This window comes from Ammodytes marinus, assembly GCF_949987685.1.
Source record: "Ammodytes marinus genome assembly, chromosome: 13".
NCBI classification, from domain to species: domain Eukaryota; kingdom Metazoa; phylum Chordata; class Actinopteri; order Uranoscopiformes; family Ammodytidae; genus Ammodytes; species Ammodytes marinus.
In genome coordinates, this window is record NC_137217.1 from 26047697 (window position 1) to 26072727 (window position 25031).

Below are 25031 nucleotides of genomic sequence, written 5' to 3' on the forward strand. Positions count from 1 at the left end.
TTTTATTCAGTTATGAGAATAAACCTAAGAAAATGTTAATTTCTCTGACACACCCAAAGTTACATAATGCACCTTTAAGTTTGTCATCTGCCGAGGGGTCCAAGATAAAAGTGGGGGCCCAAAGCCAGAAGTAAAATATTAAAAATATTGCAACTGACCCCGACTTCCCTTGCTCTATTTTGACCTTTTTAAGTGCAGTCTCCTCGTGTATCACTATGATATTGAAATATTGTCATGGGAAGTTGTCATGAAAAGTATTTAGCGGGCCTTTAACTCCGCTGCACTGGCAATATGCCTGGATGACTCTTTAGTTGAGCGGCTGCACAATGAGAAAGCCCCGTCAGTTCCCAGAATAGAAATCCCATTTTGGTGCTGGACTTGACGGGACTCTCACGGTTTGTCTGTATGGGCTACAGCACAGAAACACGGCAGTGGAGTGCGCTCTGACTAAAGGGAGAGGCTACGTTTTTTTTTCTTCTAAGTTAAGCCTTGAACACAAAATACTTTCATTTAGTCGGACTCGGCACCCGCCTCCGTTGTCGCCCTCCTACGCACGCTCTCAGATCAACCTCACCTGTTGACGCCGACAGCAGAGCTCGCAGCGTTCTGTCATTGTTTTTTTTCCCCTGGGACTGACTGACAGAATCAATCAAACCAGGTGAAGATAAAAGGAAAGAACAGGAAAGTGGGACATTACGTGTATGTCAACCCCACAGCAAACAGTGTGCGAGCTCGAAAGGACTTTACTCGACCCCTGGCTTATTGGGTGTCAGAAAGTGAACGCGCTACTGAAGTTGGCTGGAGTGACGTTTCGCTACAGTATTTTCGCGTTTCCACTCCACTTTCATTTCACCATAATATGAATGGGAAGAAGGACTAACAGCTCTCGTCTTCTAGGTTGCAGCACGTATTCCAGGTAAGAGCTTGCTTTAATTCACATTTTTTGTGTTTTTTTTGTTGTTGTTGCACCAAGTCAACAGAAAGGGTTTTATAATGTAAAATCTTCCCACGCCAGACAAAAGTGTCAGGGTTATGCTCAAGGGGCAGTCCTGACCTACATTAATAGGTTATGTGTGTGTAACTGGAGTTCTTGTTTTAAACTATATGATATCTACATTTGAATTTATCTGCACACAGCTAAGACGAGTAATGAATTAATTATGCCACCTGATGTTATGATATTTACAAAGTGCCTTCTTGCTTTAAGCTAAGTAATTTATCTGTCCATAATTTTAAAATAGTCCTAGTTGATAGATCATAGGCTACTTCTTAATGTTTTGTACCGCCCTTTGGCCTGAATACAGACCTACATGTTTAAAGATGATTTTTTTCCCTTTAAAAACACACAGTCACTTTCTCTGAGATAAACTGCTGAGTCTCAGTCAAACCTTGTCCTGTGACAACATCCTGAGTTTACATAAATTCCCTCTTTGTTTACAATGACCCTGGGATATCTCGCCTTCTATCCCTCTATCAACACACACGCATACACACACACACACACACACACACACACACACACACACACACACACACACACAGGGTAAACAGATTTGGTGGGTGGGAGAGTGCATTTTGAGGGAGGGTCCCGACAAGAGATTTGCAGTGAGCTGGGAGGGTTTGTTGTCTGGGGAGTTCTGCCTGTCTCTCACTCACTCACTCACTCACACACACGCCTTGTTTTGGACAGATCTGTGTCTGAGCCCTGTCATTAATGGATCACTTTTCTCTTGCATCACATTTCCAAGAGGCAATGGCTCAGGCCAAAGGAATCTCTCTGTCAGTGCAGCGGAACCTTTGCTGATACCAACCAGGGTCTGATGCTGCACACAGTAGCAAGAACTGATGCGTGAGAGCGATTACATTAGATGGAGCCTACTTCCTCTTATTCATTAGGTGAGATTATCTGATACCTAGGTCCAGTTAGAGTCAAGGTAGCTTTCCCTAGACCTTTTCTTAGACTTACATTATTTATTTTACTTAATTTAAAAACATATGTTTTATCCAAAGCTCGTAATTTAATTTTTATTTATTTTGTTATTGGTAATATACTTTGGCTATTAGGGCACTTGTTTGAACTTTTCCACAAATGGCCCTGGCCTTGCTACTGGTTGTGCTGAAATAGGTATATCAGCTTCCTCTGAACTAGATTTAAAAGCATCAATATGGTGAACAGTCTGATGTTGGTTTCTGTGGGACTGGCGCCAGGACCTGACATGCACAACTGATGAGTGAAATTGCTGAACAAGTTTTGTAAGCATAAAGATGGCATTGTAGTCACTAGCCCACTACACAACATTTCAAACTGACATCAGCTCGTCTGCAGGACAGGAATGTAGAAAAATACTCCACAAAACAGCGGAGTCCAGAAATACATTGGCCGAAAATCCACTTGCTTCGTTTAGGATAATTGAAATCTTGTTTCTTTAAGTCAGCTACTTTTTTCAGTTAGTCAATTGCTTAATCCAGAATGAGTCGGCCTACTATGTTGTCTGTAATTGCTTAACTTGTTGCATCAGTGGTTTTTGTCAAATGCGTTGCCAACCAGGTGTCAGTCAGGATTTGTCACATTTTCTCACATTTGAGAGCCCAAACTCCCTCCGCTCACCTGCTTTTCCTGCTCGCACACAAGCACTGTGATGATGAGAGCTTCCTGGGTAGTCCACAGCATTTCATCTATCAAATGACAGCGTGCTCTGTGTCTGTACTGAATGACGAGTCCATTCAAATGTCAGTTAAAAGAAGATGAGTGCAGAGAACATATTAAATGCATATGTAGGTTACACATCCACTCATACATTAAGGGTATAGCCATTGAAACTATTGTCACCCCTTTCATAAATTCTTTCAGAAAGCAACTACCGGTAGTGTACTGTGACACAAAGCGCAAGGTTTTCTAACCAAACTTTATTCTTCTAAAACAATGAAAGACTGTAACCACGTTTTCTTTGGTTAGAGACAAAGCCTAAACAGGGCCAGAGCAAAGTAGTGGCAAAAAAAGGACTTAGCTGTCTCCATTTTGACAATAGAAATGGGAAAAATGACTTGTTCTCCCTGGAAACATTGTGTGCTTAAGATACTAATGTGATGACGTCAGGTCTGCTTTAGAACCCAGTTTTACAGACTGGAGATTTGGTCTGTTTGATTGAAGCCACAGCCCAGCCTGCAACTGTGTCCAATAAAAAGATTGGTCTAATAATTTGGAAGGCTGGTTTTAGCTGGTTTTGGTCTTACAGTAACCAAAGAAGCATTTTGTCATCTGTATTGTAGATGCCCCTATGGTCCGTGTGTCATGCCACTGTGTTTAAAATAATTAGGCATGGGCCACTGTCAACAATCATGGCCAAAATAGTTGCAATTTACAATATTATTATTCTTATATCATCAAAACATAGAAGGTTCTTGCATAATATCATAGCCAGTTGTGTGGGATCAGAAGTTGTGCAAAAGTGCAAATAAATCCTGCACAATTTTTGATCACTTATATTACTTTATTTACAAACTTTCTGCACTTAGACTTGCATTTGCCCATCCACATGTAACAGTGTGAAACATCAATAAGGTGACTGACAATGTGCAGGATTTCATTGGATAGAAAATAGAGCTTGTGGTGAGATCACAGAGCTGACACACGTCACATGTCTACTATTTACATTGCAGTACACAGTAACCCAGAGATTAGTCCCTTTCAAAGCTGGGTCACTTCACTTTCTACTCAAAAAGTTTTCCCTTGCCCACGATCTCAAATAGACCATTTAGAAATGTTAGTGTTGATATGTTTTTCGCATATGACTTTGCTTACGTGAATTTTTGTTATTGTGATTGAACACAATCACAAACAACAATAATTCATTTTTATCTCTACAAAAAGCCCCATCAATATGTAATATTTTACCCTTTATATGGCAGTTTTGCTCACATGCTCAATGTGTGACATGTTTTTCCCTATAGTGGCCTTGCATTGAGTGCGCAGTTGACAGGTTGTAATCAGCATTCACACCCACACAGTGCATGCCACCATCACAGCTCTTTTGTCCAGTGTGTTGCCTGTGGAATATAGCTTTTGTCAGTGTTGAATTTATGGTTTTGTGTACACAATGCTTAGCCCCACTTTTTCTTTTAGCGACCGACAAATGAGGGGTCCTGACAGGGACAAGGTCATTTCAGACTGCTACTGTGTTTTATTGTCATCGTTTTGAAGTATATACTGTGTTCACTTTAGTTCAACTTGAAGTTATTTAGGCCCAGGTATTAGTGACAGAGGGGCACAAACACACTGACAGCAGTGTATAGAACGACACTAGAAAACACTCCAGGGGCAGTCCACCAGTTTAACACAGTTCAGTTTAGTCATCGCAATGATACTCTGGAAATCTGTTGAATAACTTTTTATGTAAGTCTTGTAGAGGCAACTGCTACCATCATAATATCACAACCGAATCTCTGTCAAAACTATCAGCAGTAGGGGGGCGCCCTTTAGCTCAGTTGGTAGTGCGTGCGTGCGTGCGTGCGTGCGTGCGTGCGTGCGTGCGTGTGACGGTGGATAAGCTGTTGCTGCTGATCTGTGGTTGTGGTTGATGATTCGCATCGCAGCCTGAAGTCCTGAAGTCTTCTAGGATCAGTTTGGATGTTGTTTGTTACATAACTCACAGTCACACATAAACACATGCATACTTGATGTTGAACTGTGATTCTGTTCACTCCCACTCTGCTATCATATCCTCCAGAGGCGCTCCCCTCCCCACAATCAAGCCCAATTATTTTGAGCACAGAACTGTTTTGAACTTGCTCTCAGGCCCTCTTTCTTTCTTTTTCTTATTCTACTTATTTTCTTATCATCCGTTGCTGCTCTTTTTACTGTCTCCTACTGCCTCACTCTCTCTTGTTTGGTCAGTGCATTCATTGTGTTTGTTTGTTGCATTTGACAAACCGCTACAGTAACATGAAAGCCCGGACTTCACTCCTGAGTGCCTCTTCTCTCTCTGCCGGCTGTGCAGCATTGATAGTGTATCTGAATGGACTTTAGCTGGATGCCAGACAGCAAACCCTTGAACTCTGGTTTGTTTGGATAATAATGTAGCTCTCTCTGCATTATTTACCCTAGAAGTTGTTAGTTTTTATTGGACTGCAGACAGTAGAAGTTATTAGAAGTGGGACAGCAATTAGTAGTATGTTTCTCTATACTTATCCAGACGAAACAATGAATACACACACACACACACACTGAAATCCTGCATTCTGCCAGTTTAACGTTTTACACATGTTGCTAAGTGTCTGCAACTTTTATTACATATAATAACATATTTATCAAATTTTTTTTTATTTAATTTCTTTTGGCATTTTCAAGCTTTATTAGATACAGAGTTGAAATGGGGAGACACAGAAAGAGAGAGGGGGGATGACCTGCAGTAAAGGTCCAAGGGTCGGATTTGAACCTGCGACCACTGCATCGAAGGCCAGAGCTGATATGGTACGCGCTCTGTCCACTACGCCACCGGAGCACTCCGATATCTCAGTGTTTTTATAACATTTATTGTAAAAATTAGCTTTTTGTTCTGGGGTTTTGTCTTCACTTTTTCTCAATGGAAGTGTTTTCTGGCCTGTGAAATTGCCTGGTGTAAGCTGCAGCAACGTTTGCGGGGGAGACCATGTCAAATGTGTGACTTTTATTCAGTCCACACTTCACTTCTCTTTTATAACCACCTGGGTATTTTTCAGTAATGTGAATATCTGTGAAACTGAAATTGATGAGTCAGCATGGGTTACTTTATGTTCCACACAAGTGACTGTCATCAAGCAGGCCTGAAAGTGACGGTGCCATTTCAATTGAAGTGTTTTCTTGAACACTTGTTATTTTGTTTCCATTGTTTGGTGCGTAAATAATCTTTATGATAGCCTTATTAGGATCAGAAAAGACCAGATATTATATATCAATATCATATCCTTTTAAAGTTAATTTGCGTTTTCTTCACCACATGACTGCATTGTGGTGGAATTGGAATCAGCCATAAGAATATCATGATGGGAAATGTCAATAATTGATTTTCTGTGAACATGAATTTTTATATCAAACAACTATCTACATCAGTATAGAGCTGCATGTTTCACATTCCCTGCAACACTAAAAACAAAAACACTGGCTTTTGACATGTTATACTTCCTGCCATCTTCCTTCTGTCTGTCCATGTCTCCTCTTCTCTCCCCCTCTTCAATCTCTTTCTGGATGTCAGTGGTTATTTGGAAGCCCTCACTCATATCTCAGCTGTATATTTATCTCTGTGCCTGCACTCCCTACAGCCTAATAAGGTCTGGGTACAAGGAGTGAGGGCGGTCACAGAAGGCCAGGGAACATGGTGGGAAAAGGTTAAACAATAGGATTTTCAAAAAGTATTTTCCCACAAATTGGTTTTGGCCCGTGCACGCAAGAGAGACCACACAGTAGAGGACCAAAGGGCAGAATAGAATAAAGACATGGGATGATGATATAGGCCGTTTAGGTGGACATACATTGTATTCCCAAACGTTGGGAAGCTCTTTGATGTAGAACAGTGCAAACAAAGACATTTACTAAGTTAAATGCACATGAAAGTGACAGACGGAACACAAAAGTGCTTCAAAGTCTGTTCTGATGTGCTCCAACTTTTTTCATGGGAAATCTCGTCCTCTTAGTATTTCATTTATTGTTCTAGTTCCATTCATATACCGTCATGCACATCAAAAGCCTCAGAAGGCTGGACAGAAAAGACTATCATTAATCACACTTGTGTCCACACACACCAGAGACCTTCACTATGGAGGTAAACCCTGAAACACAACCACAAACCATCGGCCACATCCTACATTCTCCGCTCTCTTTTGCTATTGCTTCCTCTTTACTGCAAGGTGTTTTTCCCCTCCATCATGGACCTGTTTTCGGAAGCTGTTGGGGAATTCTGTGCTTATGAAGTATTACTCAGCAGTGTTATCCCTTAAGTGAACTGTCACCTGATCCCTCATACGCCTTCAAACCGTTCAGCAGATTAGATTACCACAATAAAGTAAGCCAGCCAGAACCCCCCTTCGTCCCCTCTGCTTTGTCACTCTCATTAACTTTGCCTCCCCTGTCTGTGCCTTTTTAGAAATGCCCCAACATAACATGGAGATGGAACGCTCCAGGGGCCAGTGGCAGCAGGACCTGCGGCCGCCGTGGATCGCCAGGTTGACTGGAGGTGGAAGCCCCGCCTCTTCGGGGGCGGAGTCAGACACAGAGAGCAGCAGCACGGAGAGCGAGAAGGTAAGTGAGAGTGAGATGAAGCTGTTGATGGCGATTGGTGCTTTCATGTCAATGGATTTGAAATCTTGCTGATGCAGTTTAGCCATTGAGTCATCCCACATTTCAGGACTAAACTCTTTGACTGTTTTAAAGCTGGCATGTGGGGGTGATTTTGTCTTTTTCTTTCTGTTAGACCTGCGTTAAGAAGCTGGAGGTGAGCTCACTGAGAGTGCTGCCGTCGCCCTCAGCGCTCCAGCAGCGGATCACAGAGATCGACCAACTCAAGGAGGAACTGAAGATTGAGGTGAGCAAGTCAGTCAATTGGAAAATGGTGTCGGTTGAGAGAAAGTTAATTGGGTCATCATTATCAAAATCCATTTGATCGTCATTTTTTAACGTCGGGCATTTGCAGGTTCCAAAATGACAAACGATAAAATGGAAAACATTTGCAGGTTCCAGATTTATTGACTATCTTTTATATTATAATTTTTTTAATGAAAGAAGGGATTGGAAGAGCTTTTCCTGGACTCATAAATTATTGGATAAATTATAGAAAGTATTGTTTCACTATTTTTAGATATTTTACTTTACTTTATGATTTTAGGATTGATCGGTTAAATTGAGAAATCTTCATAGATCATAATTGTTAGATCTAAATTGAATGAAAGAGATTTCATTCTCACCTTCTGTTGAATAACAGGTGATCGAGGTTTCTCGAAGGGTTCTTTTGAAGGTGATATGACTGCTGCAAATAATTAACAACAAGAACCCTGTGTTCATGGAAACACTCAAACGATTTTCATTTTAGTCTCAGTTGAACTCTGCACATTTCAGTCTCACAGCCCCACCGACACAGTCACGGTAAAGGAATGCATATCTGTGACTTGCTCAACCTCTGGTCAATACGTTTCACCTCAGCGGCCTGTCTCCATGTCCTTTTTAGCTGCAGCTGGAGATTGCCTTGCTGCAGGGCGAGCTGGAGACAGAGAGGAACAGAGTAAACAGACACACGCTGAAACTGCAGGCGCTACAACAGGAGGCAAGAGAGAGACGCAGGGAGAAGCCCAGACACACCAACAGACAAAAGGTATCATAGAATGAAATGATAACCAGGCTTTTGTTTGTCCTTGGCTATTTGTTTTATGTCTGAATTTCTTCTTTGTTGGTGATTATGAAGACAGTTCAATGTATCAGAAAAAGTTGGCTTCAGGAATTTTATACATGCAGAGTTTTAAAAACTAACATTAACACACTATTAGTCAATGTCAATTAAATTCCCATGGTTGTTGTTGACATCCCGAAAAAGACAAAAGGTATTAAGAATAAAATGCTTTTTATCAAAATCAAGATTTTGTTTTTACTTTGCTACATGTTTTATACATGTTTTTGTCATGATTCTTGACCAACTGAATTTTTTCTTTATTGGAGACAATGAAGATGGTTAACATTACAGAAAATGTTTGCTTCAGGAATTTCACATGTAGAGATGTGTGGGCTCAGTTATTATGATCTAGGCCTACTAACATCCACACAATATCAGTCAACGATAAGTGAATTCCCATGCAACGGTTGTTGGAGTAGAGCTGGTTTGAAGTCAGACATGGTGTAAAACTGACTATAACACTGTTTTTGTGTCATATATTTTTTTCTCTTTTGAAATTGTTTTGGTTTTGGTTTTAAATGTCAGGTGATGACTGTGCTCTTGCTTCAATCCCTTCTTGACATGTTTGTCACTGCAGGAGCGAGAGAGTCTGGAGGAGGAAAGACATAGGTTGAAGGAACTGAAGAGGAGCTGCGAGGAGAAGGAGAAACTGATCTCCAGTCAGACCGAGGGCCAGAGAGAACAGCTAACACTGCAGCTACAGCAGGTGAGTGGCTGAGCTTCACACAGCCCACTTCACAATGAAACATTGTAGAAAGAAACATGTTTATTTTTCAAAACGTTCAGCTCTTTCTTGTCTGAGACTGAGCCGACACTTGTCCCTGTCAGACTTGGAGGCCTTTATGTTAATATGCATAGAGAATGACAGAGAACTGGTCGTTTTCTTCTTCCTTCTAAGATCACTGTACACACATAAATCAAAAGATGTTTTGACAGACAGAAACACTCTGAAAGCAAGTTGATTGGGAGATCATTTTAAATGTCAAATGATTCCTTAATATTAGCTTCCAAAACATTAGCAGCTATGCAGCTTAGTGTCATGTCTGAATACATCTATTACATAAAATACTTCTAAAGTTTATCTGAAAAACAAAAAGCCACCTGAACATCAGTTGAACAGATGGATGAGGCCAGCAATGTTATTTATTCGACTCTCTGACGTACAGTACAACTGTAGTCTGACAGAACAGAAATCGAGGTAATCAAACTAGCAAGGTGATGCTATCTAAGTACAGGATCTATTACATTAGAGGTGAATCGATTACCTGTCAGAACCAGCACAATCATGTCCTGTGTGCAGTTAATTAATTTTAAGGTGGTTAAGACTGTGAATTGTATATTTACAAACGCAACAAACTTTCCAGAATAGATTTTTGAAATTAAAATCTCAATACATTTTTGAGAAATATTCAGCATTTGAGTAATAACAGTCTCAATGCCATGAGGAGTCTCTTATCTTTCTGAACTTGTTTCTTAAGGATGATACTGAAAATCAAATATATGACGTTGTTGGCATCTGTCCAATGTAAGACTGAAACGGATGCCTGTTTATACTGTTGGCATCGGTGCTGACGCTGCTCTACAGAGTTTTGCTCATAGGTTTCACAATGTGTGATCGTTCATTACCTGTTCAGCCGGATGTGTCAATGTTTCCAACGTTTACACACGCACACACACACACACACACACACACACACACACACACACACACACACACACACACACACACACACACACACACGCACACACACACACACAGCACATAGGGACGTATTGTTTCCCCGTGAATGTGACAGAACAAGACGAGAGCTGTGAGTTGTTTTTAAAAGCAGTGTTAAATGACAGGTTTGGTGAAGATGTCAAGATTTATATGGAAAGATGTTAAAGAAACTGGTTTGTCACAAGTTGCACCACTGAAAACACACACGCATACAAACAGGGACTTAAGCACACACTGCACAAGAACAATAGAGAAGGTATTTTGTGAGGCGAAAGTGAGGCTGTTTGAGTTTGTTTTGTGTCTGTATGTCTTAACCCTCTTGTCAGGCTCATTTTGGCATTGTAGCATTAAACCCATTGCTTATGCTGACAAAGTCCCAAGAAATAAACGTTTCTTTAAAAAGTAATTTTCTGAATTATAATACTCAAGTCAAATTGTATGTGTTTTGAATCCTATGATTCTGACGTAAGATGGCTGCACACACTATAAACTCATTCAACATGGATTTATGGATTTTATTATTATTATTATGATTATTATTATTAAATTATTTAGTTGTAGCCGATTACAATTGACTCCATTTCCATACGGTAATTGAAGTCTGTCTTTGTGGAAAAAAATCTCTTCACAGATTAGCTTTGAGAAAGGTTGCCCTTAAATAACATGTAACCTGTCAGGTGTTACTTATTTCACTTTTTGAATTCAGTTTATCACATTAGAGTTATGGATCAATACATACTTTATTCATCCCTTGGGGTCACAGCAGCAGTATATGAATGAACCACTCAGAAAAAAATAATAGCGCATAAACAATGTCAAACACAAGTAATAAAAGTAAAAGTATTCTCTTTTAACGCACTTGCACACATACATACACATACAAATGGTTTAATTTAAAAGGTTGCATGCGGTGTGGAAAAACTTTTACAAGGCATGTTAAAAAAACGTCTTTTATTAACGTAATCTTTTTTCTCTTCAACGCAGGAGAAAGAGGCGATGGACGCGGCTGTTCGGGCCTTTGAGGACTGGGAGTTTCGTGTCCTGGAGCAAGAGAGCGGCATTGAGGAGGAGGACGAGAGCTCTGTGGCCAAAGAGAAGGAGGGAGAGAGTGAGGGGGAGATGCAGAAAGACATCTCCTGTCAGCAACATGCCGTCAACACAGCACAGGTAAACAACATGTCTCACACGGAATCTTTTCTGAGAATCTCACAGCTGCTTCTGTCGTGCAGTAGGAGTTTACAGCGTGTCTGCATGTCATGTGCTTCACTTCAGCTTTTACCCACGTGGGGTTAACCTCCACCCGAATTTCCCTGCAATACATATTCGTAATGTCAGTCATGAACATATAACAGGTGGACAAAATAACAGGGACCCAAGTGTAAATCTTAACCTCATCTAAAAAATCTCATGAAAATTGTCTGGGTTTACCTACATCAGCCTCTACTCCTACAATTATGATTGAATTTCTTGCACAGTCGCCCACCTCCTCCCAATCTCTTTGCTATTTTTCTTTCATTTGTGACAGGATAAAAAGCTATTTTTCCTCCTGAACTGTTTTTCACCATCCTCCAGTTTTGAGCTTCAGAAGTTATGTTTTCCTCCCTACAGCGTTAACATAAGGAGAAGGCAGAGCAGCGAGTGATCTTTAAAGCCACACATCTGAGCCCCTCCTACAATAATCACAGAGTTGTTGGCATTGATCAACAAAGCTACAAATCTTGCTCATACTGTATACTATTTTTGTTCAGTTAAAAGTCAGTATTATTGGATTATTTGCCCAAAGGGAGTCACTACCACGTTAGATTGTCTAATTCAGAATTTATACAGTATATGGGAATTACAGTGTACACACACACACACACACACACACACACATATGCACACACTCCTCTCCAGTTACAGTCCATGGTTGTCATTGCAGGTTAAGACCTGTCCGCCCCCACACAACATGAGCATGAACTCTGTACTTTGCTCTCGCCAGCATCACCCTGACACTGTCACATGACTCAGCAGGGCAAAGCTTAATTACATCAGAGGCTACCGTGAGAGAGCGAGAGATCAAAAGAGAAAATCAGAAGGACAGTGTCAACAATGGAGAAGATGGAAAGATAAAACACTAGAGTGGATTTGGAAAGTTTTAGAGCAAGGCTAGATGGTTTGTCACGGCTAAAAAGATCATCAGAATTATTTTGTTCAATATTGAGTTATTTTGAAAGAAAGTTACGTCCATGTCAACTCCCGGGCTCAGTAGCTTTCTCACAGAGAGAGTTAAGAAATGGAACACACTCAGAGAGAGGGAAGCTCTTTGCATTTAGATTCACATGATCAGTTGAAGAGGCCGACTGTCTCAACACTGTATATATTATATTATTTTTTCACCTGAAAAATATATGTATATATTCAGGTAAAAAAAATCAATCTCTAAACAATGTGCAAAGAATGTACACTGTCTCAACAGTGTAGATTTTTTAATTTTTTACCTGAATATATTTTTTGCTTTTATTGTTTGCCTCGCAGAGTATTATTTGATAGTGTTAGGGTTAGGACTAATAAAAAGTGACTAACGAGTACAGCAATGCTAGCAGTTGGCTGTACTGACTGAAACACAGGGGAGCTTTGAGCTAAAAGCAACAACAGAATGCTAACATGCTGATGTCTAGCAGGTGTATAATGTGTACTATGTTCAACAGCTTGACTTTGTTTTAAGGATGTTAACTTCTACTACTTAGCCCAAAGTAAGAGCAACTGTGAAATATTTTACCTTGAGATAATTGTTGTGCCTCCACGCAGGCGTGATAGCCGAAGGTTGTTTGTTTATTTGTACATACGTGCGTGTCATTCTTATGTGCGCAATATCGTATGAACGCAAACTTTACATTTTCTATAAAGTTTGCACAAATGTTGACTAACTCAAATCTGAACTGATCAGATTTTGGAGGTCAAAGGTTACTGCATCTTTACATATTGTGAGGTCACCGTGACCTTGTACCATATTGTCGCTTCCAAGGAGATGTTTGCCTTCTTAATGCATTGCTTATAATCACTGTACTTTCACTGGCATATAACCGCCAAGTGGCATTTTCTAGTTTACATCCTGACACGGAAAGTTCCAAAAGGCAGTTTTTCCATTCACATGTCCAATTCCACAGCAACATATGAACGTAGACAATAAATAGAATGTGAAAATAATATGGCATTGTGCCTCAGTTAGATGGACTATGCAAGGGGAGGAGTGCACTGTGAGAGATACAGAGAGGGATTGTGTGAGAGGAATGGAAGTTGACTCAGCTGCAAATGACAGCTCATCACTATACGCTCTGTCTGTCTGTCTGTCTGTCTGCATCTCACTGTGTCACTTTCTCTGTCCTAAGCGGCTGAATTAATATCAGTCCATCATTAATTTGACTTGCACTCTCAGCCCTGCTGTCACATGTATCTCTCGTGCCTCTCATTAACTTGCAAAGTGGATGTTTGATTTGCATTGTGTCTCGCCCGAGGAGCCAACAGCTTGGCTCTGGGCTCTGGATTTGCCCGCACAACACACACAACGTAACATCAGGGTGATTTAGTCAATATTACATCACGACATAATGAATCCAGATGAATCAATTACAGCGCATGACATTTCTTTTGATGGGAAGGAACCATATGGCAGTCAGCGCTGAAGGGGGTTTTGTTGTGAATTTTCAGGAGAGAGTCCAGCAGTTCGAGAGACAGCTGAAGGAGATGGAGAGGGAGAAGGAGCGGGAGCTGAACGCCTTGAGGAAAGAGAGGAGAGAACTCATCCACACAACTCAAACGGTAACATGGATTTAGATTTTTTAGCATTATCACTTTTGCTACTGCTCCCTTACAAATAACAGGTTCATTCTGGTGGCGCGTTCATTAGTCTGTCTTGGGATATTTGATTTGAAAACCGCATTTTATTTCTTCTCAAAGAAAGGAAGAGCATTAGTATCTGCAATCACACTCTACTTGCTATGTAGTGCACTATTGATTTCAGATGAATGTCTATATTCTAAGTACCCTTGCAAATCTTGAGTGCATTTTCTAGAGCTTTGGTTAGTTTGTGAGATGTCTGTAAGTAGTTTCTATTATATATTGAGAAGCAAATGAGGAAGAGACAGAATGAACTTTGGGGGACACCTTATCATTTTTCACTACTAGATCTTTATATAAGGCGATTGCTTGTTTTAAGGAGTTAACTAATTAGATTACCCCGATCAGCTGTGCTAGGAAGCTAACTTGTAGAAAATGGTACATCTTTATGGCGTTGTTCGTATCAAAGAGGCTGTGTGTGAAATAATTTGTAGGTCTGAACTTTAACACATTTCATTGTTAACCGGATAAGCAAAATCTAATGAAAATTGTGTCATTAACACTCCATCCGGTGCACTTTAAAGTCTTGCCAAACATTCCCTGTAAGATGAATAGCGATTGATTTCAGACTGTCCTAAGCACTTTGTCTTTTACCTCTCCTTTTTCACCGGGTCTCAGTTCAGTTTTATCAAAAATATCCAATAACTATTATTTGGCTAACATTCAGCCATGTGTTATCAGTGTTTATCATGAATACTTCATCTTCCAAGTGTGTGACTTACCGAGTCAATAATTAAACTGGGTTGGCACTTTATCATATAACCAGTGGTTTGCCTTTGATCATACTTAGCCACTTAAAATTAGGAGGAGACGAGATGTGGACGATTAAAAAAGCCAATCAGACTTGGAGAGAGAGAGAGAGAAAGAGAAAGAGAGAGCTTAGCTCAATCTGGAGGGAGGGAAGAGAGGGACAGAGGGAGGAGTAAGCAGTGTGTGGGAGGGTGTTGCGTTTGTGAATGTGTGTGTACATGTGAGTGGATGTGTGAGAGGGAGCGAAGGAAAGCGGGCAGAAGTTTCACATCCTTGCAGCAAGTGGTAAGCTAAAAATAAAAAGGCCTTTTTAAATTAATTTACACATCTGAGGGGCGTTACCATTGTGTTTGTCAGAAAATTGCCTTAATGGTCGGTTCATGGGTTCTGTTGTAAGTGAGAGAATAGGAGCAGCTGGAGGGAGGGCAGAAGGGAGTGGCAGTACAGAGGAGATGACAGGGACAAGACAGTGTCAGACAAGATGATAGTGTGTGTATGACTATGATATGATAAGATGAAAGATATGGTTTACTTCTGACAGATGTGTAGTGAACATTGATGGTGAGATAGGTGTCTCTGAGAGAACATTTGCTTTTACAGTAGGTTGTAAATAAATACATTTGTTAGATTGTGTCAGGTTTAAAGTAACAAGCAATATAAGAAGTTTGTGATAGATTTTAATCTTAGATATTGTATGTACTAAATGTAGAAGAAAACTATACACAAGGATCATTGAGTGTTAAAATCTCTAGTGCCAGTGGGCATGTGCTAGTGTGGTGTAATGAAAGAGTCAGAGAAGGGTTAATCAGTTGACTGCATGTGGCGACTGAATTGCTCATGTGTTTGTGAGTCAAGCAGGGAGGGAGGGTTGGAGGAAAAGATGGTGAGGGAATGATAATTTTTTTTAACTCATTACTATGCCTGTTGGAGTTCTCATTCTCAGCCAGCTGTGATATGTCTTTAAAGCAGTAACTTTCCATCAGTCACTGTTTGTGTCATCTTCCCTGCAGTTTCAATTCATTTGCACTGTTAAACTCTCAGTGCATTCGTTTGGCTGTTTAGACTGTCTCTGTGCCTGCCTGGCAACCAGGCTTTTTAACAGATATTCAAATCAAACGTAATCTTGTCCTGCAGGTTCTCAAAGAGAAGAAGCCCTTCACCGATTGGTCGAACATCACCGGCTCAGCCCCCTGCATGATGTCACTCTCCCCTCTGAACGCTCAGAAGCCGCCTCAGGTACACAACATGTCACCATGGATACAGCATGTGTTATTAGAGCAGCTAAGAATCATTTTATTTTATCAGTTTATTGAAACTATCAATCCTTTTAGTTTGTGAAATGTCAGCGAATGTTGAATAACTCACATTAAGACCTCTTTAAATGTCTTGCTTTTTTCGACCAATTGTCCAAAACTCGAAGATACTCAGTTAAGTGTCATAGAAGGCCAATGAAAACCAGCGATCATTCAAATTTGAGATGCCTGAAGCTGTGAATGTTAAGTAAACAATGCTTAAAAAAAGGGACTTAAATGATGAATCGATTATTAAAATAGCTAGTGGATTAATTGTTTCATCGTCAAATCGCTTCAGTTCGGGTTAACACAATTTGCACTGTCTTTTATTTTGTAGCAACCATGCAAAGAATCGGTCAGTTTGCCCAGAAGACGGAGCTCGCATCGCAGCAGACTGACTGACAGACCGGTCTCAGCACAGGGTGAGCTATAACCAGCCTTCCTCTTTATTATTTTTCTAATGTGCCTCTTGATTGCTTTAGCCGAGAGCACCACCATACAGAACAATACACACTCGAGTTCTCTGTGAACTCATGGCCTCGTTTTGTCCCTACTGTTTGCTCTGTTCCCTCCCTTTTTAGTCAAATCAAAAGGTGTGTCAGTAGGTTGTTATTACGTAGGCAGAAAGCAGGACTAACCTGTACGGACCGGATGAGCCAGAGAGTAGAGCAGAGCATACATGTACTTAAGCCTAAAATCTCCTCAGTACTATCTATTTTTCACACACACACACACACACACACACACACACACACCTATCTGAGAAGCCTGATCCCAAAAAAAAATCATGTCAAGTCTTGTCAGGTGTGTGTCCTTCTCCTTACTTTTTTTTTAAGATTATTTTTTGGCACATTATACTTTATTAGACAGTTTGGAGAGACAGAGTTGACATGGGGCAAAGAGGGGAATGACGTGCAGAGAACGACCCGGGCCGGAATCGAACCCGGGTCTGCTGCAAGGCCTGAACCTCTAGTCTAGGGGGACGCTCTAACCACTACACCAGCGCCCCCCCAGTCCTTCTCCTTACTTTTTATTAGTATGTTCCCTGAATGCTGTAAAGAAAAAACTTCACCAATGTCATTTAATAATGTCCTGAAACACAGCCACCACTTGCACAGATTCTCATATGAAGCAATGTATGTCTTTCTCTATCTCCCACATATCTCAGGATTGGTGAGGACCATTTCAGACAGCCAGAGCCTAAAGGCAAATTTCTCTCACAGGCTGAGCAACGGGCACAGCATCGGGCAGAGTCCTGTCACTAGCAACGGCGGCGGGTTCCTCACTCCGTGCAACAGTGCAACCAGCTCTCGCGCTGCCAGGTCAGTTACTTCACTGCTCGTCTGATGAACACTTTTGTAGAAGGAAGGGGAAGGAAGAAGGGTTTTTAAATGTGTGTTTAGAAGTCTATGTGCTTTTTAGTATTTATATGCAACAGTACGAGCAGAAATACATGTTTAATAGTTCATAACTTGGCTCACAGAATGGAGAAAGCTGGATTGTGAGAAGTTTTTTTTTTAATCAGAATACAACTATGGAGGAGGATGTTTATATTTTTTGTAAGGTGCAGATAACGTAAAAGATCATTCTAGTTCAATAAATCTTGGGTCTTGTTTTCGTGGTTTTGGTGAAGATAACATTGTACAGGATGAAGTATTTTTTTTAGATATGGGAACACGGTGATATCGCCACGATGAAATCTGAGGGGGCAACAAACATGAGCAGTCAGGCGATCAGACAGTTAGTTAAGTAACAACAGAATAGCAAGAATATTTAAGGCGTAACTATGTTCACTCAAGTGTGGCAGGTCAAAGTTGTGTTAGATTAAAGTAGGTCAAACATGGGACGGTTTGGGTACTAGTTTTTCTGTCACTTTCATTTTCCCTTTCAATTAATTTTGGATTTGATCATAAGACTGATCATGCTCCTCGCCCCCTCAGAAGATGGGTAATAAGGAGCATGTCTGTACCTTTGACACATTCTTAGATGTTAACTTGGAGAGTACAATGTCCAATGGTCAGAATTAGACAAACCAGATTTAAAAAAAAAAAAAAGTTATATTACAATTTATGACCGAGGAAAATATAATACCAACAACTCAACAAGGACTTTGGACCATAGACATATATACGTATATGTATATTATATCTATGCTTTGGACATTCACAGTGGAACTCTAGCAACATTGGAAATAGCAGCAGCAGAATCATTTAGGTGCAGTGCATTTTGTTTTAGGAGTGTTATGTGTCATGTCATGTAGTGTTGCATGCACATACAAGTGTCCAGCCCACATGGGCTTTTCCATAAAACACCAGGAATAGATATTGTTGCAGTGGTGACACATTTGTCAGAGATGAACATAACTTCTTGTTACAACTAAAAAACTTCTGTCCCTGGTCCACAAAAAAGACTCCTAAAACACACCAAAGCTCTGCTTTTGTATAAAAATGTATTCAGAGGAAAAGTGTACATTTTACAAAGGCTGCACTATAACATAAGGTAAGGGCTGAGTAAATATCAGTACATAGTTCCAAAGAAAACAAGGGATCGTAAGTAGAGCTGTTGCAGAGTACATTTGAAAATATCCAGGTACATATCTATGAAGGAGAATGTTGGTTAGTTAGTGCTGTATGTATTGTGTACAGTACAGGGTTGTGTCATACTGTGCCAGGATTTAATGATCTTGGACACATGATTTGGCCTCGTTGGAACTAGAGTTCTGATTGACCAGCCTTAACAGCTTACAGATTAGCGTTTGGATGGGGAGTCAACATAGATGGAATATTTAGTCTATTGTGGTATTTTTCTCTACATTATACTATGCCTTAAACGGATCCTTTACACTGAGTGTTAACTGTTATACCAGCTGTATTTGATTAAAGTAAATGTGTGTTACACAGGTGTACTTTTGAACTGGTTCTCTGTGGCATCTTTCTATCTCATGAGCAGGGAAGCCCTCTGATTTACTGAACAAACATTTGAATTGCTGCTGATTTTTCTTTTTCTTTTGGTTATTAAAAACCCTTCTGTTATTACCGGGACTAGTTTGTATCATAACCTTTGCAGTAATGCAGATGAATTGAGTAATACTGCTTTGCTCCTGTGGCAGTCCATGTCTGTTGGATCTGGTGGAGATCGAGAAGAAACTCCGGGAAGCCAAGGCGGAGAGAGAGAGGCTGCTCAGAGAGAGGGTGAGTCACCTGCCGTGGGAAACACTCACCGACACCTCTAATCACCCGCGACACACTGCATTAGACACGGCTGTCTAATCACCGACACCCACTCAGCTCACACATGTTGGTCCAAGAAAACAACCAGCAGATGTGGGGATGTTTGTAATGCATGTTTGCAGCACTGACAAAGGCCGAGACTAAAGAATGTGTAGCCACATGTGAGTTTATGTGGGGTTTAAAACTACAGGGGGAATGTTTGTCTTTTTTCAAATTTGAATCTTAAAGGTGGAATCAGCTATTCTGGAGAACTCTTCTTGTCAAAATCACTTCAAGTCAAAACCTGTGAATATCTCCTCACGACCCCGCTACCTGTCCAAACTGTGTGTTTGCTGCATTTTTGTTTTGTTGTTTAATACACAGCCTAGGCTCTGTAAATGGGTATGTGCACATAGGGTATGTAAACAAAGGTGGCAGACCGTACCTAGCAACATATCTATTGACAAAACCTAGGCTGTGTATTAACACTGGATTTTTTTTAAACATGCAAACATCCATTGTAAATATAACTCTGTTAGATTAAATAAACACTGACATCGTAAATACCTTCAAAAGGGTCATATAAATCTTTTGGAATATTTTCGCTTATCATTTTCAATGATGCACCCAGGAGGAGCAGCGGCGGTTGATGTTTGAAGAAAGAAGGCAGAAAGAGCTCAACTCTCCCAGAACAGAAACACCAGAGCCACCGTCCCCACAAAGGCCAGAGTCAGAAACGAAGGAGCAACCAAAAGCCAGTCCTCCCCCAAAGTCCCCAGAGGTATGTATGAAATGATAACCATAAAGCAGTTCTTACTTGTCTAAATGTGACGCCTTTATTACCCAAAATACACTTCAACCACTGTATTGTTTGGTTAGAAGTTTGGACGTGCTTGGCTACTAGCTGCTAATGAACCCGTAGAGCTGATAGCTACAAACGGATATCAACAGCCAAGATACATAAGGTTTCTTTCTAACTACACACCTCCAGATGTTTTACATTTTGAAACTTGTGGTCTTAAACGCCAACTGATTTACTTAACACTTCTCCCTCTGAACCCAAAAAATAAGCCTTATACAACTTTTCTAAACATATGCAGTACTACTCAAATATACTTGTCTCTTTAAAATTGCTGGAATTCTTTAATATCCACTGCATTCAGATTTAAAAAAATGTAAAATAGCCTTTTAATTAAGCCATACGTTTGTTGTCCGTTAATACACCATGACAACTACAGCAGGTTAAATTTTAGACATAGAAAGATAACTTTAGGAATACCCAAAAGAGAACCTGAGTAATATTCAGGTTGCGTTCCCGAATCGCATACTTTCTACTATATAGTATGTAGAAAAAAGATTTAGGATGTCCCGATTCTTGTGGGCAGATTTAGGATGGTTAGAAGTACCCGGATGTCCTACTTCATGCGGCCAAGATTGTTAGTGTTGAAAACTGCATCCTATTTGGGCGATTCTGACCCACAAACCAGTGCGCACGTGAAGTGACGTCACATCGATGAAGCCTCCATATGAAAACAAACGGGGATGCGACGGATATAAAAGCAAGAGGCAAGATCAAGGCGCAATGTTATGATGAAATAAGAGAGTAAAGTATGTCCCAATAGTATGACTACTGCATCCTAACTAGATTATTTTTATCGTCGGATGTGGTATGTAGAATAGAAAAAAGAAAGAGTTTGTGATTTGGAACAACCATAGTGTTGCAGTTGCAGGAGATAGATACAAATAAAGAATGACCTCCCCCTGCTGGTCACAGTCCAGAAAGAAGCAAAGTAGAGACAGCACAGGCTAAAGTATCTTGACTTTCAGTGCCTAAAAAAAAATGTACCGGTAGTTCAAGATCCCAATCCACTGGATGCTACATCCTCCCTGGCCGGTAAACAGCACATCTTCCTATCACCCTTTTTGTAACGCAGTCTTTCTGTTAAAAGCGTAGTATCAAAAACAAGTCTTTCAACTAATGAATTCCCCTTCGATATGTAAACTGGATGGAGTTCCCCTTTTAGTTACAATATGTTCCTGCTTTTCTGTGCTGAGAGCCTCATCAATAGTCAGTCATAATTCGAGAACATTATCTGAAAATTTGATTACTAATTTTTTTTTAGACCACTAATGATTTTATAAGCAGTGTACTGTATAATATGTAGATCCAGGGAAAAGTCAAGCAAACATACTGCATGTTTACTCTTGTTTGATTATAAAAACACAAATATTTTATACCAAACAGACAAACCTAATATCCTGACCCCATACAATTAGATTTAAAGCCTGATAACAGACTCCCAAAAGCACGTGTCACTATAATATAAGGCATGGAATGTTATTATTAGAATAATGTTATTGCTGGGGCCCTCCGTGGTGTAGCGGTTAGAGAGCGTACCATAGAGGCTCAGTCCTTGCCGAAGCAGACCCTGGTTCATCTCTGTCTCTCCACATTGTCAAATGAAGCATGGAAAAATGCCAATAAATAGTCTTTAAAGTTTTTTAATTTTTTTTATTAACTGTTATTTCTTTAACGTCAATGGAAGTGCCTCATTTCAGTCACATATAAACTGTGTTTGTCTCTTCAGCAGAGGAGCCTGCCCCTCTTCCTCTCTCTAAACTTTGACCTGCGCTCCCACCTGGAGTCTCTGGGTCACGGGGTGTCCGGCTGCACAGACCTGCGGCTCAAGCCTCGACGCTGCGCGGGCTTCCTCACCAAACGAGGGGGGAGGGTGAAGACCTGGAAGAAAAGATGGTTCCTGTTTGACATGGACCACAAACGACTCGCCTACTATACAGGTTAGACTGGCTGGTAGAGGTGCGTGTGTGTGTGTGCGCGTGTGCACGTGCGTTCGCGTGCGTGTGTGTGTGCCTGAATGAAAAGCCTTTTGTGTTGTTATGGCATATTGCATCAGTAACAAGGTTTTCCAGCCTCCCATCCTCCACCTGTTTTGCTTAGTATTTTTTTAACAACTTTTTTTTTTAATGAAGACAGAACAACTTAAAGTACCAAATGTTTTGTTTTTAAAATTGCTTCTCCCTTTGCTGCAGACTGTGATGAGAGGAAGCTAAAGGGAGTCATCTACTTCCAGGCCATAGAAGAAGTTTACTACGACCATCTACGAACAGCCGCTTCTGTGAGTTCTCAGACACTACACCAACTCAACCAGAAAAACTTTAAGTCTGCAGGGGAACAATTTGATGAATGCAATTTAAACTGGACTTCATGCTAAAAGCCCCTTGGCATCATATTATTGGATGTACAAGCCAGTGAAGCCCAGAGGTTTGCTGCCTTTTTGCAAATTGTGATGTATGTCTTGCGTAGCCATCATCAAACATATTGTTAAAGCTATTGTTTTTACTCCAGTCCCTCTTTTTTGAATTAGAGCAATAGTAATATCTGCTTTAGTTTGTTTTTAAAAACAATATTTGGTTCCAGTGAAAACCAAATAATTATTTTAAACAAATACAACAGCCTGTTCTTTTGCTTCTCAGAAAAGTAAAGACGTTACCCAGGAGCAGAAATAAACCTGCTTCAAATGAACTTTTGTAACCAATTTAAAGCTATTTTTGATTTATTTTGAGTTGAGCTAGCAGAATGGAAAACTCTATGGTTAGATAAACAAAACAAATCCATTATGAGTAAAAAAAACCTTGAGTCCTGTCAAAAAACACTGATCACACTGTTTCTGTCTGTCCCTCTGCTTCAGTCTCCACGGCCCAGTCTGACCTTCTGTGTGAAGACGTACGACCGTCTTTTCTTTCTGGTGGCGACCAATGCACAATCCATGCGGATTTGGATGGATGTCATCGTCACGGCAACGGACGAGCACAGCCGCTACTGACCTGTTGCATAATGTGACTGTAAAGCTACTGAACGGACAGTGCATTTATGCATTCAGTCATTTCCTCCTTGTCTGAGGGGCTGGTTTGGTTGGGATCCTCCTCGGGGGGGCTGATCCTGTACCCGGACTCATGGATCTGTGAGAAGCAGAGGTGCAGGGGCTCGAGGTGCTGAACAGATGTGCTTGAATACATCGGACAAAACTGTTACTGAAAGAGCAATGTGTTAGCGGTGACGGAGGTTCTCCACTGACCAAGCTGCAAACCACTAGAAGCTTAACACACCAGCCTGCACAGTGGGTGTCTGTTACTGGGAGGCTTTACTCTTGGAGCCCGACCTCCCCCTGCTGGTCACAGACCCGGTGTACACTACAGTATACAACACACTACCATAGGGTGTGGACACAATAATAGCAACACTTGTGCAATATAATTCAATCCAATACATATCTCTTATCAGACTGTCAGAAAGGTCTGGATTTGTTCTGCGACTTTGTGCTTTGTGCTGTCATTTGTTTTGGATTGCTTTATATTGTCAAATGTTTCCATTTATGGTCATCATCCTGTTTCTTACGGTAGATTTTCAAGAATTAAGTTATTTTTTGGAAATGTATATGGGTTTGTCACGCAAGTCAATGAATGCATACACTGTAATGAATGCACTATTAAATGTTTTTTTTTCATAAAAGAAAAGTTTGCTTTAGTGTGCTCTCTTTATTTTAGCTTAATTTTTGATTGACATTAAATAACTGCAAAAACAATTGTTTGGGAAATGCATCTACATTTTATGTCTTGATGGATTCATATTCAGCTCCATCCAGTTGTCGTTCTTTAGTTTGAATTTTCCCCATTTCTGATTTTTTTTTTAAGTATCTTAACATTATTGACTTTTCACTCATAGCGCAGTGTGCACATTGAAATATTATATAACAGTTATATAGCAGACCACTTGACATGATATACAAATATCTCCCTGTTAAAAAGTTAATGATTGATGGTTCTCTTGAAAGGTCATGTGGCTTCAAAACAGACACGTCAAGCACAGTGTAACGGTGTAAGTTAGAATATTCAATAACAATTATCTACGTGAGTTGTGGTGATTTCCTGCTTTTTGAAGTGCCTAAAAAAGCAGCTAAACGTCTTCCTGTTTTCAGCTTTAACCACAGGTCTCACACACTGCAAAAACATTAATAAATAATTCACACTACAGTTCTAGCACACATCATGTTTCCACACACTGCAACACCTTAACACACAGGCTACTTTCCACTCATGTCAGTACCATTTGGTAATCAGCTTACAGAGTGTTACAAACATTTCCTTCCTCCTCGGTTCAAGTGCTTGTGGTAAACTCCAAGCATAGAAACTTGCACAGCGGTCTAAGAGGAACCATTTCTTATTGCAAGAAACAACCTCATTCACATGTATCTTTCTCACATTGTTCATTTCTACTTACGTTTGTGTCTCGGCTTTCGACACAGCTCATGAATACAGTGGTGGATGAGGGGTCACACGTCACACAGAATGCCCACTGGCAACTATTCTGGTTAAATCAAGTTGATAGTTTTCTGTAGTTCTTTATAAAAATTATTTGAAGTTCCAGCAAAAAAAAACTAATACAACACCCTGTTCTTCTGCTTCTCAGAAAAGTGCAGACGGAGCCACGAGCTGTAATACAACGTCCCTAATGAACATTTGTATCCAAATGTAATGCTATTTTTGATTAATTTTGGGTTCAGCTGGCAGAATTTAAATCTTTATGGCGAGATAAATGAAACCCTGAACATCACCATTATCAACCAGTGGTTGATGATAGTTAAGATAACTTCACACAGAATGCCCACTGGCAACTACATTGGTTAAATCAGATAATTGTTTTCCTTCATGTGTTTTTGATTATTAACACCACTTATAATACAAATAT

The 25031-nt window shown here is 40.3% G+C and overlaps 1 protein-coding gene across 2 annotated transcripts; it reads left to right on the forward strand.

Annotated features, from left to right (window-relative positions):
• Positions 1-446: 446 nt before the first annotated feature.
• phldb3 (pleckstrin homology-like domain, family B, member 3) lies at positions 447-23794 on the forward strand. 2 transcript variants are annotated; one of them, XM_080038894.1, is made up of 15 exons: positions 447-916; positions 7119-7273; positions 7446-7556; positions 8196-8339; positions 8992-9120; positions 11119-11301; positions 13825-13935; positions 15898-15999; positions 16393-16477; positions 17224-17377; positions 19165-19246; positions 19896-20045; positions 21856-22063; positions 22316-22401; positions 22975-23794. In XM_080038894.1, the coding sequence occupies exons 2-15, from the start codon at positions 7121-7123 to the stop codon at positions 23107-23109; spliced, it is 1833 nt and encodes a 610-aa protein (XP_079895020.1). In that variant the 5' UTR covers positions 447-916; positions 7119-7120; the 3' UTR covers positions 23110-23794. The 2 variants fall into 2 exon arrangements, with proteins under 2 accessions (XP_079895020.1, XP_079895019.1); XM_080038893.1 differs by having other exon boundaries at positions 450-916; positions 21853-22063.
• The last annotated feature ends 1237 nt before the right edge of the window (positions 23795-25031 follow it).